General features: G+C 60.1%; 3 protein-coding genes across 4 annotated transcripts; 1 reads left to right on the forward strand and 2 right to left on the reverse strand.

The window, feature by feature from the left end:
- The first annotated feature begins 22 nt into the window (after positions 1–22).
- NOL3 (nucleolar protein 3) lies at positions 23–3,247 on the forward strand. The gene is made up of 4 exons (XM_075538070.1): positions 23–174; positions 1,514–1,816; positions 1,954–2,337; positions 2,453–3,247. Exons 2-4 carry the CDS (start codon positions 1,522–1,524, stop codon positions 2,458–2,460), a joined length of 687 nt encoding a protein of 228 aa, XP_075394185.1. The 5' UTR covers positions 23–174; positions 1,514–1,521; the 3' UTR covers positions 2,461–3,247.
- MATCAP1 (microtubule associated tyrosine carboxypeptidase 1) lies at positions 2,987–10,084 on the reverse strand. 2 transcript variants are annotated; one of them, XM_075538063.1, is made up of 7 exons: positions 9,988–10,084; positions 6,410–7,050; positions 6,184–6,327; positions 5,866–5,998; positions 5,071–5,376; positions 4,851–4,948; positions 2,987–4,115 (listed from the first exon to the last, which is right to left on the reverse strand). In XM_075538063.1, the coding sequence occupies exons 2-7, from the start codon at positions 6,992–6,994 to the stop codon at positions 3,951–3,953; spliced, it is 1,431 nt and encodes a 476-aa protein (XP_075394178.1). In that variant the 5' UTR covers positions 6,995–7,050; positions 9,988–10,084; the 3' UTR covers positions 2,987–3,950. The 2 variants fall into 2 exon arrangements, with proteins under 2 accessions (XP_075394178.1, XP_075394177.1); XM_075538062.1 differs by lacking the exon at positions 9,988–10,084 and adding an exon at positions 9,344–9,666.
- Positions 10,085–10,456: 372 nt separating this feature from the next.
- On the reverse strand, positions 10,457–15,626 carry EXOC3L1 (exocyst complex component 3 like 1). Its single transcript, XM_075537589.1, has 13 exons — positions 15,581–15,626; positions 15,238–15,398; positions 14,939–15,158; positions 13,769–14,381; positions 13,551–13,668; positions 13,254–13,379; positions 13,061–13,161; positions 12,611–12,721; positions 11,394–11,523; positions 11,177–11,299; positions 10,945–11,100; positions 10,731–10,855; positions 10,457–10,646 (listed from the first exon to the last, which is right to left on the reverse strand). The coding sequence occupies exons 1-13, from the start codon at positions 15,624–15,626 to the stop codon at positions 10,457–10,459; spliced, it is 2,220 nt and encodes a 739-aa protein (XP_075393704.1).
- Between the last annotated feature and the right edge of the window lie 306 nt (positions 15,627–15,932).

The following is a 15,932-nucleotide window of genomic DNA, read 5'->3' on the forward strand; positions in this document are numbered from 1 at the left end:
CCCGCGCGAGCCACGGCCCAGCCAGCGTTTCCTGCACTGTCATCTGCCCCGTGAGTGAGACCGCCCAGAGCCGACCGCACCGGAGCCCCACCCCACTGGGCTCCCGGAGGGAGAGACCCTGAGATTAGACAGAAGCGGAGTTCCACCGCCCCACCGGAACCGCGCCTGGACGAGGTCGGTGAGCCCCGCCCCACGCAGGACCCTTGAAGCTTGGGACAGGGTAGAGAGGGAAGGGCTTCCATGCGTGGGTCCGGTGCACATGCGCAAAGGCTCCCACAAGTTCCACCAGGACCCTCATTCATCAGCCGGCCCAAGTATGTGCCGCCGGGGACAGGGCTGGGGGAGCACGCCCCTGTTACTCTGCTCCTCCCTAAGGGCGGCAACGAGGCCCTCTAAGAAGGATCTTGCAGGCCCTATGATCTTGAAGGACTGGTTCAGGGGCAGAAAGCATTTGAGCACCAATCAGCCCGGGTCGAGGGTCCCCAGCTCAGACAAAGGGTACCGCTTGGGATGAAGGGAGGGGGCAGCGGCCATCAGGAAGAAGTGGAGGTGAAGGGGGAGCCAATTCAATGAATACTTAGATGCTGATTCTGGCCTCTTCCCATGCCCACCCCCACCTGCGTGATTGGGGGTGAGTGGAAGCCCTTCGCTAAACGTGGCGAGGGCGTGTGTGTGCAGTGAGCGGTGATGCAATAAGTTATGAGGGTGTATGGTGCTCCCTGGAGCTTACTAAAGGAGCCTGCCTGCCCTCGGCAGAATTAGAATTGGGAGTGGACAAGGGATTATTTGGGTCTTGGAGAATGGGCCCATCAGGTGAAGGGAGGGGAAGGGCTGCCCAGACTTAGGGAATAACAGCTACATAGGCTCAAAGAGATGCCAGGGGCTCAGAAATTCTGAGAGCACTGAGTGGTGGAGGGCGGTAGAAAGGTCTGGCTGTGCAAGGTGGTGGGAGGTGGCTAGAGCACTGAGGGGCAGTGGGAGGGGTGGTGGCAGCTGATTAGGGCTGGCAGTTCGTTCTGCACTCAAGCTGGACCAAGTCAGATTCCAGCTCCGCCTCTTGCTCACTTCAAGCCTCTCATCTGTAAAATGGGCGCAATCAGCCCTATGCTATGGGAGTGACTGAACCTTTCTGAAGGGTGGCCAGACAGCCAGACCTGTAACAGAATGCGGTGACTGGCGGGGCGGGGTGGGGTGGGGTGGATAGAGAGACTTGACAGCACTTGGCACACAAAGGGAGAGAGGGTCAGTTCTGGTCTCTGCTAAGTGGCCTGGTGAAGGAGCTGACCCTTCGATATGACTAACCAGGAGGGGTGAAATGACCAGGAACGGCTTTAGATTCACAGAGGAGCCACCGCTGACCTTTAGGGGACGTTAGAAGAGACAGGAAGGACTACATGGCCAGAGAGGTCTGTGAACAGAGGACCAGTCAGGGTGAACGTCGGGCGCTCACACACTGGAGGTCAGGGCGAGGGAGCTCTGGCGCCCATTAGCCCTCTGCTCTTCCATCATGCAGCCTGGACCATGGGCAACGCCCAGGAGAGACCGTCGGAGACGATTGACCGCGAGCGGAAACGGTTGGTGGAGACGCTGCAAGCCGACTCCAGGCTGCTGCTGGACGCACTGCTGGCACGGGGCGTGCTCACCGGGGCGGAGTACGAGGCGTTGGACGCGCTGCCCGACGCCGAGCGCAGGGTGCGCCGCCTGCTGCTGGTGGTGCAGGGCAAGGGCGAGGCCGCCTGCAGCGAGCTGCTGCGCTGTGCCCAGCGTACCGCGCACGCGCCCGACCCAGCTTGGGACTGGCAGCACGTGGGCCCTGGTGAGCGGGCTGGAGAAGGCGGGGACTGGCCAGGGGGCGGGGCCAACACTACGCGTGTGGCGGAGTTGTCTCCTGATTGGGTGCTTGCAGAGAAAAGTGAGAAAGGGTACTAAAAACAATCCTCACCCCCACCCTAGGCTACCGGGACCGCAGCTACGACCCTCCATGTCCTGGCCACTGGACGCCCGAGACTCCCGACTCGGGAACTGCTTGTCCCGGACTGCCCAGGGCTTCTGAAGGGGATGAGGCTGGGGGTCCTGAGGGCTCCGAGGCGGTGCAGTCTGGGATCCCTGAGGAGCCCGAGCCGGAAGCCTCTGACAGGACTCAGCCAGGGCCAGAACCCCAAATGGATCCAAAACCTGCACTGGAGGCAGAGCCTGAACCTGAGCAAGAACCGGAACCAGAGCCGGAGCCGGAGCCAGAACCGGAGCCGGAGCCAGAACCGGAGCCGGAGCCAGAACCGGAGCCGGACTGCGACTGCGACTGCGCCTGCGATGACGCAGCAGAGGAGGGGTCAGAAGGTGTGAGCTTACCCTAACCCTACGCCTGGCTGGCTGGAGGGTCAGAAAGTGGAAAGTGACAGTGGCCGGTGGGTCCCACCTCACTCCCCCCCCCCCAATTATCTTCTGCTTTTAGATTTCTGAAGACCAAAGCACCTAACAGCGGCTTCCTGCCCGAACCAGGAAGGACTTGGGGTCGCTGCCACCAAGACTCCAAGTGACCCAGAGCCTAAGGAAGTGAAGAAATGCCTGGGCGGCCTGGCCTCGCTCCAAGATTCTTGGTCTTTGTTCCGGAACTGATGGTAGCTAGTTGTGTGGCTCTGAGTACCAAAGACCTGTGAGCTCTGAGTCCCTCCATCCTCCATCCTCAAGGTTCAGCCCCATTCCCACCCTCAGTAGGCCAGGCTGTACCACCAGCAGGCACTGACTCCCCTACATGACAGCCGTGGGCCCAAATCAGAGAGCTAGCAAAGGGGCCTTTTCTCTCTCAGAGCTCAGAAAGCCTTGGTTGAGAGATTAGACAAAGCCCACAGATTTCACTGCCGTCGCTGTGTAGTGGCCTGGCTGCCCCTACACTGGGCGTTCAGTGAGCACACTGACCAGTAATTGGCAGGCAAGGGGTTGTTCTGGGCGTCCGCGTTCTTGCCGGAATGAATAAGGACTTTCCAGCTGCGTTTGTGCGTTTTACTGATGGGAACGTGAAGCCCAGAGAAGGTGTGTGGCTGGGTCAGCCTCACACAGTGAGTCTGCAGTAAAGCTGGAATCAACAACTGGTACCTCTGCGCCTTCCCTGGTCCAGGGGGCTCAAGGCTAGAGACAACAAACCCTAGGGGCCTGCCCCTCAGGTTTGCTGACTGGGTGCTGTCAGCTTACATCACCCTTTGTGAGAACCAGCTGTGAAGACAAAGACAGGACCAGCTGAGGCTGGGAAAGGGGAAAGGGGAAAGGGGTGGGTGCAAGGGTGGATGAGTGCTTGCACTGGGTTCACAGGCCTGAGGTGCAGAGAGAGAGAGAGAGATGGGAGTAGGGCTGAGAACAACCAATGCCTTCCAGGGGAGCCCTCCTCACACCTTCAGGACCCTTCAGGAGCTGCCTCTCAACCTCAGGAAGCAGAACGCATACACAAGGAACCCCGTGGAAGCCCATCCAGGCCAGCTGGGTCTCTACCACCAGGACCCTTGCCCCTTCAGCCTGTGTGAAAGCTAGGAACCCAGACTCAGGCCATCACCCCAGAAGAGGGGTCCCAATCGCCACCAGGACCCAGTGAGAGGTAGACAGCGTGGAAGCTGAAGGAGCACCGAGGGACCAGGTGGGGGAAGGGAAGGGGCTGGGTTCATCAAACATCAGGGTGCCTCATGCAAGAACAAGTTTCTCTTCCCAACCCCCCTCCCCAATCCATGCTCAGCAACCCAGTTGGCCCAGCCTCCCCTATGTTCATTACTGGTTTGCCTGCCATGCGGCTGCTGGTTCCCAGCTTCCCGGAGGTTAGCCACTGTCCTACCCAGGATGCTCCTGCCCGCCTAGCTCTCCAAGAAACACCCAGGCTGTGGAACCACAGAGCAGACAGTTTCTTGTTCAGGGGGCCAGTCTGCAGCCCTCCTATTCAGGGCCTTGCCTGTGCCCCCCGACCAATCTCAGTCTGGCAGCAGCTGGCCCAGCTCTGCTTCGTCCAGCCGGTTGGTGGCCATGATGTGTTCCAACTGCTGCTGGTAGCGTGCCAGGTCCTGCATGAAGTGAGGCACCCGGACCTTGTCCAGCACCCCGTGGGGCCGCAGGTGGTCCACATCCTCATAAGATACCTGGAGGGGAGGGCACTGGGTCTTAGGAGTAGGCAGAGCATTCTGGCCTATGGCAGCTGGTCTCATGACCCAGTGCTCCTGGGACTCCTTTCTCTGCCCCTTCACCCCTCCTCTTCCTGTCCTCCGAGATATGCACCTCTGGGTTCAATCCTGAGTCTCGGCTCTCATTTCTGCCCTGTGCACATACCCCACTCCTCTCTGTAGCCTAACCTCTCTCCCCACCTCCATACTTAGGTATCTAATCATTCGTGAGCCTTACCCTCAGGGCATCCTCCGGACTCCCATCTCCAACAAGCCTACAGGAAGCTCTGATTTAAAAGAGGGATGCCATTCTCTAACTCCCCAGCTCACTCCTTCCTTTCCCCACACCACCTGTAAGGCCAGGTCAGCCTGCCCCCTGCCTCTGACGCTCCCATCCACTACTCTCCCCACAAGTCATCCAGTAAGAAGCTTCTAGAGCAAGCTCCTGTGCCATTCAACTCTACTGCGCCCCGCCCCTCCTGGCACAAATGCCTAGGGCCAGCAAATTAGTCCTTGTCATACCTTCCTGACCCTGGACCCTCCTCTTTGAGTAACAATATAGGTGTCCTTTAGCCTCCCTTGTCCACCTCTGCCTTCACTGCCCTCTATAGAGTGCCCCAGCACCCACCTCGTAGGCAAGCAACCCATCCGAGGATCAGAATAGTTCAGGAAGGGGGCAAAGCCGACAGCCTTCTGCAGCCTGTGGCCTCTCACCTTGCCCAGCGAGGTCAGCAGCGGGAAATCGATGCTCTTGCGGTGCCGCAGGATACGCACGATGCCATCCAGGTATACCTGGTCTTTGCTGAAGCAACCTGCGAGCGTGGGATGGAGGGGGGCTATGAGACCCTGGATCTGAGACCCGGTCCTTCACCGCCCCCCCCAGTCCATTCCCTCTCCGCTCCCGCCCCCAGCTCAGGACAACTAGGCCACCCACCAGGGTGTGAGGTGTCCGTCTGGCCACGCTTGGCTCGCACGCAGTACTCCCAGCGCACGTCGGCGTCCTGCACGTAGCGCTCCAGGTCCTGGAAGAGCTGGCGGAAGGACATGTGCGCGGCCCGGTGGATGGTGTAGTAGAGCAGGGCGGCGCGCCACAGGAAGGGCTGCTTGCGGAAGAGCACGCTGTGCAGGCTGGCCAGGCCCTCCTCCGTGGGGTTGGCTGGCCGCAGCCCGTACTGCACCCGGCCCTCAGCACTGTGCCAAGGCTGCCGCGCATTGTTCACGCCCCGCAGGTAGTGGGTGCCTGCAGGGAGGGCGGGCATGAGGAGGCAGCGCTGGGTGGGGCGGCCCAGGAAGCCTCCCCTTGCCCCCTGGTCCTGCCTCCCTGCCTCAGGATCTCTTTCTGGCAAGGCCGCTACGCACATCCTCCAGGTCCTACTCACTCCATTCAGGGACTCTTGTCACAGTTCCCTTCAACGTCCGCCCTCCCTTCCTCTCCTCTCCAGACAAGAGCTCACCTGACCCCACACACTGAGGGAAGAATCTCCTCAGTAGAGTCTCAGAAGCAGGACACCCTCCACACTCATATCCTCACACTGCCCCAAAGTCACAATGTCCCCAACCCCTTGGAGGGGTCTGTGAGGGCAGCTGAGGGCCAAGGAAGGGGCCAAGGGAGAGAAAGAGGAGGTGGGGTTCCTGGGGCCCCTCACTGACCCCATCTCAGTTCCCAAGCCCCTCTCATCCACATTCACCTTCCCACCCCACTACCCCCTTGCCCACTGACCCCCCTGACCTATCTCATGCCGCAGCATTCCCTCCAGCCAGTACTGGCGGGCTCCTGTCAGGTTGATGGCCAGCGTAGGCCGGCTGTTCTCCACCATCATCACGGCCTGGGACAGCAGGTCCTCGCTCAGCTGCACCACCACCTGCAGGTATAGTGCCCTGAGCCACAGCCAGCCACTAGCCCCAGGCCACCAGGCCGGACACCAGCCCCCAACTCCCAGGGGCAAAGACCAGAGCAAAGTTACCAGGTGGGCAGGCAGCACCCTGTAGGCAGCCTGTTTTGTGGCGCTTTGAGGCAGGGTGGGTTGGGCAGGCAGGGGAAGCTCACCTCCCCCACGCAGCCCTCCTTCTGCATGTATTTGCGCACAGTGGACCAGATCTGACTCTTGCTCAGCAGCTGGCCTCCAGTGGTGGCCTCAAAGTGTTCATAGGTACCAAACTTCTCCAGGACAGCCTCAATGATGCCAACCGCCTGCACACAGGGCAGCGAGGGCTGGTCAGGCCAGGTCTCTCGGGCGGTCGGGCTCTGGGTGAGGGAGGCGGTTGGAACTGACCTGGTGAATGAACTGCCCAGATGCCTCGCAGTACTTCTCCAGTACTGCAGTGGGCATGGGCTCCTGGTACTTGAACTGCGGGTTATAGGTGAACTGCGACTGGAAGAACTTGTCCCGCTCACTGTCCATGTTGATCGGTCGCAGGGCCACCAACATGCAGGGGCTCTTGTTGGCAACACGGCCTGGATCCTTTCCAGTCTTAGCAATGTGAGGCAGGGAGGCTGCAGGCCGCAGGGTGCCCACGCCTGGGTTCCGTCTCCGTGCAGGTGGGGCTTGCCCCTGGCTGCCACCCCCCCGTCGGCCAGTGCAATTTACAGTATAGGTACTCTCACTGCGACGCATGTGGCTGCGGCGGTGCAGCTCTGAGAGGGGCTTGACCTCAGGCTGGGGGTCCCGAAGTGCTGAAGGAACAGACAGAGCCAGGGGCAGGGGCAAGGGCAGGGGCAGGTGCAGGGGCCGAGACCAGGGGTATAGAAGTGGCCCATCTCCATCTGCAGGCTTCAGCCTGGTGCGCAGGGAGAGGGGACTGGTCGGCGGGCTGGGGGGTGGCTGCTCATACACCTGGGCCCCAGAGTCCAATACCATTCTGTCCTGTGGGTCACATCCGGCTGGGCCACTCCAACTCCCCTCACGGTCGACCTCTGAGGACACAGGAAGGCATGCAATTGGTGAGGCCCAGAGGCCCTTGCTGGGGTCTGGGTGACTTCCCCCAACCTCTGGTTGTCAACCAACCAGGCTGGGCTGGGTGAATGCAGGAGGAAGAGCTTCATAGGTCATCCAGGATGAGGGTTTCCTGGGGTCACCTCAGTCTGTGAGCTTCTAAGAGCAAGGAGACCCCCTCTTCCTGTAATTCTCACCCCTGAACCCTGCCCAGAGTCAGTTGTGCAGCAGCAAAGGCCTGGCTAGCTGAAGAGTGAAGAGGCCAGAGACTCTCTTCACCTAAGTCATCTTCTCAGCCCCTCCCCTCTACCTGGGCCCGTCTCCCTCCTCCAACACATCTGACCTTGGCTTAGGCCAGCCCCCACGTCCATCTGTCCAAATCCAAAATAACACTAGCTTTTGGTGGGGGGAGGGCGGGGAGGCAGAGGGAAGCTTCGGGAAACCCAAGCCAATCCCTGGCCTGCCCTCCTAGCAGTTGCTCCTTCTGCAGTTGTTCCCTCTGTAGTGGCGCCATCCCAGCTGTCAGCCAAGTCCAGTGGCAGGCCGCTCACCATGACTCTGCACCAGGCCTCAGTCCACTCCATTCTCTCCAGCCAAGCCCACCCTTGGCCTGCTCAGGGACACAAGTCCAGTACTTCTCCTCTCTCCTGCCTCAGCAGTTTCTGCCTCCCGGTTGGAGTTTCTTCATCAGCGGAAACCATGCTGTTATTTCTCCACTCAGAGAAACAACAATACCCTGGCCGGACCGTCAATGCCTCCACCTAGCCGCCCCATTGCTTCTCCCTGCAGCTGTCCCCCGCAAGAGTCATCGACTCCATCTCCAATTCTTTCTTTCTGGTTCAGTCTTCAGTGCACTCCAATACAGTGTCTACTAAGTCCCTACTCTCCCGTCAAATCAGATCTGCCAAGGTCATTGATGATCTTTATATGGAGAAATTAATCACATCCTCTTGGAAAGGCGTGTCCGCTTGGCTGCCAGGGCCCAGTCTTCCTTGGTTCTCCACTTCCCTCCCTGGCAGATCCTTCGCTGTTGTTTCCCTTGCTGATTCATCATTACTTCCCAGGACCCTCCCGCTTACACACACACACACACACACACACACACACACACACACAGCAATGCTCCAGGGCTTATCTACGTACCCTTTTCTCCATTAGTACTTGGCTCCCTAGGTGAGGCTCTCTGCTCTCATGAAGACTTACAGTCTTGGAAACACAAGGTGTCCCACAGGTGGAGTTCTACTCTATCCTACTGGGTCACTGTGAGTCAGAATGGGCTCGAGTGAGTCCACCTCGAGGGAGGTCTAGGTGATGAAAGAGTCCCGATGGTGGAGTGGGGTAAGCATTGGGCTGCTGAGCACCACCCTGAAGGTTCAAAGCCAGTAGTCACTCCAGAGGAGAAAGATGAGGCTGTCTGTTCTTGTAAGATATACAGTCTCAGAAAATCTGCTTATCCAAGAGAGTCCAGATGAATTGAAACGATTTGATGGCAGTGGGACCCTAGGTGAGAAACGGGTTCCAGTAGCCCCGGGACCAAGTGTGGGCAGCTAACCAAAAGGTTGGCAGCTGAATCTACCATCGGCTCCACCTGGCAATCTGCTGGCAAAAATGACGACCTAACGGACTCTGTGGGGGACCTCCTCTGTTCCATAGGGTGACTATGAATCTCAGTCGACCATCACCACCTGTGTGATCCCATCCATTGACATGGCTCTAAAGACACTGGCGTGTCTTTGTCTAGAAGCTTCAGGCCAGTCTCCCAGTCTTCTCTCTCTAACCCTGCATGTCTAAAAGGTCCTCTAAGGGAGTACACCACCCCTGCCTGGAGGTTTCCCTGTGTGTCCCTGCATGGCTCACTGCCCCACTCCCCTGAGGTCCCCACACAGCACCACGCTATCAGGAAACAGGAAACCCCTCCTATCTCCACCACAAACTCCTCTTTCTTGCCTTCTTGTATTGTACCAGTTGTCATCATCTGGGGCAGAGCAAAGTTGGCTGTCCCTCTGTATTGTTGTCAGAGACCAGGGCAGTGTCTGACCCAGAGAAGAAGCTCAATAAATGAGGGCCAATCCTCCCCGCCCCCCCCCCCCCAAGAGTCCATCTCAGAACTGGCATCATCCTTTCCAGGCAGGATCTTCCTCCGCCGGCAGTGCCCCAGCTACCCGGAGCGGCTCCGCTCTCCTCAGCTCCTTGGATGCTTTCCCAGACTCCTCATTGGCCTCTGGGGATCGACCTGGGCCCGTCTTCTCCACCTCCTTCTTTCATTTAACCTACCTCCTCGCACAGACCAGAATACGCCTGCTTCTTTCATGTCTCGGGTCCTTCTGCCAGGAATGCCCTCCCAATGGTGGCTTCCTGGAGCAAACTCTGAACCATTCTTCAGGGCTCCGTTCAGGCCTCACCTCTTCTGGGAAGCCTTCCTGGGATATAGGGGCTGGCTCCTCACAGCCTGGGCAGCTTCTCTACTGCCCTAGGCTATCACTGTCAGAGCCCCAGCCGGGGTCTGTGTCCTGCGCCCCGCCCCCCGCCCCCATCGCTTGAATAACCTGAGGGCAAAGACAAGTCTCATTTGGCCCCCAGTTTCAAGCGCCCAGCACTACACACTGAGGAATGAATGGACGGACGAAAGGAGTCCCTGACAACTGAAGGCGGGGTCTAGTAACAAATGAGAGGGTGTGGCACTCGCTAATAAAAGAACCGGGAGAAGATAACATGGAAAAGGGCCAATGGGGACGAGACACAGAGGAGGGGCGTGACCTGTAGCCAATAAGCGGCGGGGGATGGGGTGAAGGGCGTGCCCAATGGAGGGCGGGGCTGGAGGACAATGGAAGGGGGCTCTTTATTAGATAAGGGGCCAGTCGCGCGTGGAGCGTTCTCTCGGCCTCCTGGGGGGTCCCAACCGCGTGCCGCGTCCCAACCTGGTCTCTCCTTTACTGGCTGCCGCTATTCCCGTTCCGCAGCGCCTGTCGCCTGCCGCCCAGCACTCTGGAGCCGACATTGGTGACGCACCACTCGGGCGCGCGTACGCTCACTGGATGGTGTGCGAGTTCACGTCAGTCTCCCCGCGGTGGCGCGCACCCTAGCCCACAGCCAGGGGCGGAGCCAGTCCTTCGCCGGGACACGCCCCCGAGCGGGGACTCACATTCGGTCCATCCTTCCTCGGTGAGGACTCCAGCTCTCCATCCCAGCGTGGATACGTGACAGCGCCCGAACCGAGCCCGGTGGGGTCGCAGTCCCTAAACCCGGGCGGGTGCCCGGATACCGCATCATACTGTACGTGACCCCAAATCTTCGCGGGCACTTTTATTTCACAGCCCCTCTCCAACACACATACTCGTAGACCCAGGCGCCCAGAGGCCATGACTTTATTCTGCAGGCAACGGGGCGTCAGGCGCAGGGCCCCGAGGGAAGGCAGGAGGATGGCACGGGTGTAGGCGCGGGGACAAGGCTGAAGAGGACGCGGCGTCCCTCGGGGGGCGAGGGCGGCGGGCCGGCTTGCAGGGAGCTGAGTGCGGCCAGGCGCTGCTCTCGGGACACGTCCCCGCGCAGGTCCAGGAGGGCAGAAACGTGGTCCTCGCTGCCGGGCACCCAGAGGCGAGTCAGCCCCACCCCGCGTCACGGCTCCCAGCTTCCTCCCCCTCCGAGCCTGGGGTCTGCGCACCTCACGTCGGGAAATTGTTGCCGCAAGCCCGCCACCTCCAGGCCAAGTAGCGTGGGATCCTGGAGGCTCAGCAGCTCCCGCAGGGCAAGCAGCACCGGTGCGCACTGCGCGCCCTCCTCCAGGCCCTGTTTCGGTGCGGTAGAGTCTCAGGGGATCTCAGCCCCCACCCGGCCCCGAGCCCCGCCCATCTGCCTCTTGGCAGAGGAATTCCTACCAAACCCTGGAAGAGCTCCTGCAGCTGTGTGGCATCCTGGCGCAGGCGCTCGGCGGCCTGGGTGCGTTCAGCAGCTCCGCGGCACGCTAAGCGGCCCTGCATCAGCGCGCGCAGGTACTGCAGCACCACGGCGCGCTCCGCCTCGGCCAGCAGCATCTGTGGGACAGGCGCTCAGGCGGGGCCGGGTCGCCTTTCCCACCGGCGCATCTCCCTGCCCTCCCTCCCATCGCACCTGGCCCGCGGGGCTCCGCACTCGCCAGAAGTCCCCGCAGAAGCTCGCTGTCTTCTGGCACACATCGTCCAGCAGCTCGGGGCTCGACAGCCACCGACGCGAGGGGAGAGCCGCAAACAGGGGCTGAGGGAGGATGAGGATGGCGCTGGGGGGTGGGGGGACGATCCAGATCCACAGACTGTGCCTCTCCACCTCCCGTCCCCCAACAAAGCCGCACCTGGAGCTCTGCCACCAGCGCCTCCAGCACCAGGCGGCAGATCCTCCTCTGCAGCTCCTCCAGTGCGGCTTCCACCCGAGGCCAGGTCACTGAAGCCACCCCGTCAAGCTGCAGGACGGACAGAGATGACCTAGACGGACCAAAAGTGGGGCTTCAGGACCAAGGCCAAGGCCTGCAGGGCCCGCTGAGGTCTAGCTACCTGGGCGCCACCTGGTGGCGCCTGTTTGGCGGCCTGGGACCAGAAGGTCTAAGGCTGGGCGGTGTGGTGGCAGAGCTAGCTAGGCCCAGCTGGATCCGGCTCTAATGGGTGCTAGGGCCTTGAGCAAGCCTTATTATTAGGTTCCTGTCTGCTCCTCCATGAGGGGAGGGAGTGAAAATCATCATTTCCTGTTCTGCCCTCTGCTGCCCTCTCCCACTTTCCCCCCAACCCCCCCCCCCCCCCCCCCCCCCCCCGCAATCATAAGATCCAAGGAGAAGGGAACGTTTCTGTTTTGTTCACAGCTGTGCCCTCAAACTTTATCTGGTACAGAGTAAGGCACTTGTTGAAGGAATAAACAACAGCACTGTTCTGGGCCAGGGCCTGGGAAGGTACTTTCCATTTGTTATGTGATTTTGAGAACATCATAGTAACACACACACACACCCTCTCCCACCCCCCTCACTGCCATTTAGTTGATTCTGACTCATAGGAGCCCTAGAGGGCAGGATAAAACTGCCCTCTGATTTCCCAAGACTGTAACTGTTTGTTTAAACAGTCTTTCTTCTGAGGAGCTGCTGGTGGTTTTGAACTGCTGACCTTGCAGATTGCAGCCCAACGCATCACCACTACACCACCACAGCTCATCCCCCAGCTAATACTGATGAGAAAACTGAGATCTGGAGAGATGAGATCATGTGCTCAAAGAACCCCCACTGGCCCACTGCTGTCCATTTGTCAAGTTGGACTCAGCAGTTCTAGAAGCCAGAGCAGAACTGTCCCCACGGGGTTTCCAAGGCTGTGATCTTTACTGAAGCCAATGGCCACATTGTCCTTTCAAGGAGTGGCTGCTGGGTTTGAACTGCTGATCTGCACCACCAGTCAGTGTCATACAAGAGATCCTGGATTGGGGCCTGGAGATATGTGGGTCCAAAGCCCCAGTGGCCTGGTACCAGGCCAGTTACATCCATAGCAGGTACGCAGTCAGGATTCATGAAGGAGGTCCAGGTGTGCTCCCTACCTGAGCGCTGTGTGGTGATTGAGAGTGGCCAGTAGGTAGGGCACATAGTGAGGGGCTATGGCTTCACCCCTGAGGTGGCCTCTGGAGAATCGGATCAGAGCATCATTGAAGCTGCAGGGGGCAGAGATGGCACACTTGTCCTTGGCACCTTCACAATCCACTTGGCCTTAGTCACCATAGAGTTGATGCTGGCTCATGGAAACCCTACGTGCAGAGCAGAACTGCTCCCAGGGGATTCAACGCTATGACCTTTCACAAACCCTGAAACGGAGGTGCCTCAGGCTGGGTTCGAACCACCAATTTTCAGCTCCTAATTTGGCTCTTCCCATCACCCCCACTCCCTCACCCTGCCAACACTGAGGCCCAGTCTGCAGGAGCCCCTCGCCACTGCTATGCCTTATTCTGTCAGCACCCTTGGGGTCCCGAAAGCAGGACTGGGGGTTGGCAGACCTCCTCAGGAACTTGCTCAGTTCCGACAGTGCCATGCCGTGCATACGCCGCTGCAGTGACTCCCCCACCAGGCTGGTGACCCGGATGTTCTCATCCAGGATCTACAGGCAGGAATGGAATGAGTGAGCCATCAGCAGAGGCCTTAGCCCTGCCTCCCACCCTGTCCCCCACTGTGGGCTGCCACACCAGGAACCTGTAGCACAATGGCTGGCATGGATGAGTGATAAAAGCCAGACGAGTCTGTGTCGGGCTGCTTCTCCAGGCCCCACTCAGCCACCTCTCCATCCAGCGCCTTCTGCAGCCACTGGGCCACACTGGCCTGGGGGAAAGGGTGAGGGGCAGAAGTTTGTGGAAGGCCACTGACTGCATCAGAGACAGGAACCCGTGACAAGTGACCACGGGACAAGTGACCCGTGACAAGTGACCACTACTCACATAAAGGCCAGCAGTTGATAGGCAGAGTTGTTGGGCTCCAGTGCCCCCCACTCACCTGGACTTGGTCCACAAAGGTGGTCTCCAGCTGCTCGATGTTCTCCAGGCTCAACAGAGGCTCCAGTTGGGACACGTCAGCTTCAGGGCCCAGCTCCAGGCTCCCCATCATTTCCGGCCTAGAAGTAGCAGGTGGTGGGGCAAGGGAGCGGCGGTGTTGGTGTCACCTGGAACCCCAGGCCCTGATCCGCCCCCTCTCCCGTTTCCAGGGACACTGACCCCAGGTACACATGCTGTGCCCAGTGCAGCAAGGTGAAGGCCTCTGTGGCTCCCAGCTCAGGCCCCGTCAGGACTTGCTGTAGGCTGCGGCGCAGGCCGCCATGCAGGGTGTGGGCCCACAGGCGGACCACCTTGTATTGCGGCGGGCAGCAGGGCGCTACTAGTGCCTCAGCTGTGGCCAATTGGGCTGGCAGGGCCACCCGCAGAGCTTCCAGCCAGTCTGCCAGGTCCCCTGGCCCAGGCAACAGGGATGTCCCAAAGTGGACCCGCTCCAGGCCCTCCTGTAAGGCCCGCAGAAAGCGCTGCCGCCAGTCCCAGGGGGGCTGCCCAAGTGGGCTCTTGTGCCCTGCTTCCACCTCGGCCACACGCACAGCGGCCACCAGCTGGGCAGGGTCCTCTCGGGCCAGCTGTCCTGCAGCCCCTGCGGCCCTCTCCACAGCCAAGCCCAAGGCCTCTGTCAGAGGGCCCAGCCCTTCAAAGATGGGCAACTCCAAGCCCCCGAGGGGTGCCCATGTGTCCTCTCGCAGCTGTTCCAGTTCTCGAAGGTTCACATAGGCCTCCAGGAGCCGCCGAGTGTCAATCAGGGTCTGTGTGTGAGCCACTGCGGCCGGCACTAAGGCAGAGGGAGAAGAGGCTGCTGTAGGGCCTCCTCCAGTGGAGGAAGCTGAGGCCCCGGGTGACATGTCAGATACTTAATCCCTGCTGTGCAGGGCCCATCGGACCGAACTCTGACCAAGTTCTCAGGGCCTGCTGATCCAGGGGCCACCCTTGTGCTGATGGAACATGATGTTGGGGGGGGGGTCTCAGAAGGCAGTCAGGGGGCACTCGAGTAGCTATTTAGCCAGCTTGTTAAGGAAATTCGAGAGGGCTTCAAAAAGCACAGGAGAAAATTCCCTTATCCGTTCATTCTGTTTTCCATGAACTTTTTGAAGCCCCCTCATATTTCAAGATACTGATAAGCAGAGTGGCCAGTCACTTTGTGTAGCATACAAAGAAGAAGGACTTGCTACTTTGCATGAGGCTTCCTATGCCATACAAAACCTGCATCACTCTCTGGGAAGTCCCTGTCTGTCCCTCCAGGTATCTCCTTCCCCACTCCTCTACCCCCACCCCACACACCTGCGTGGGGGCTGGGGCCAGGGTCCATCGACTAACTGCTGGAGCACTCACCTGCTCGAAGCCGGGGCAAGAATTGAGACAGAGCCTGCAGCTGCTTGTGTTCAACAACCTGCTCCCGAAGGGACTCCAGGGTTTGAGCCCCCTCCGCCAGGTCCTGGAGCTGCCTTCGAGCCTGGCCCAGGGCCTCACGGGTGCCCTGCACAGCCTCTAAGGCCCTGGCCAGCTGCCCCACACCAGTCTGCACGCCCTCCAGGTAGGACTGCACCACCGACTAAGAGGGAGGAGCATCTGGTAAGACCTGGCAGGCCCCTGCCCACCCGAGGCCTCCAGCCCCCCAGCCTGATGCCCACCTTGATGCGGGCTTCCAGGAAGGAGGTGCGCTGCCTCTCTCGGCTGCGGTACTGGCCCAGCCTGGCCAGCTGCTCTGGCCGGTAGAAGATGCCTGAGGCCCACTTCAGGGCGGCCCCCCGAGCCAGCTGTTCGGCCCACTCCTGCTCTGGCCACTCAGGCCCTGGACAAGAAGAGCCTGGCCGACAGCAGTACCAACAAACTAAGTTATGCTCCCTCTTCCTACCCCCTGTCCACTCTCACTGTCCTACTGAGTTCCGCTCAGGCTTGCTTCACGGGACAGAGTCTATGGCCCCTGGCTGCCTGACCGCCATCCCTCCCCTAGCCTGCCGGAAAGGCTCCTACCAGCGGTCAGTGCAGGCTCCATCTCCTCTTTGGCTGCTGGGTCCATGGCAGGCTGGCGGGGGTGGGGTTGGGGGGGGCCGCAGGAGAAAGCACAAGCTAGGGTGGAGTGAGACCAGACAAGGGGGTGCTCTTGGAGCCCAGATCTGCTCTCTGTCCAGGCTTCTCAAAGAAAAAGAGTGGCAGGTGGGTGTGAGGGGTAGGTACCTGGAAGGCCTGGCTGAGTGGGTGTCTCAGTTGGGTCCCGGTAGGTGGGTCCAGGCCTCACAGCTTCTGCTCCAAGTTCCAGAGGTCCGTTTGGCATGGACCTCTGCAGTTCTGACCAGGCACACGGTCCTCCCTCCTCTGCAGACAG

Source organism: Tenrec ecaudatus, chromosome 18 (assembly GCF_050624435.1).
Source record: "Tenrec ecaudatus isolate mTenEca1 chromosome 18, mTenEca1.hap1, whole genome shotgun sequence".
In the NCBI taxonomy this organism is placed as follows: Eukaryota; Metazoa; Chordata; class Mammalia; order Afrosoricida; family Tenrecidae; genus Tenrec; species Tenrec ecaudatus.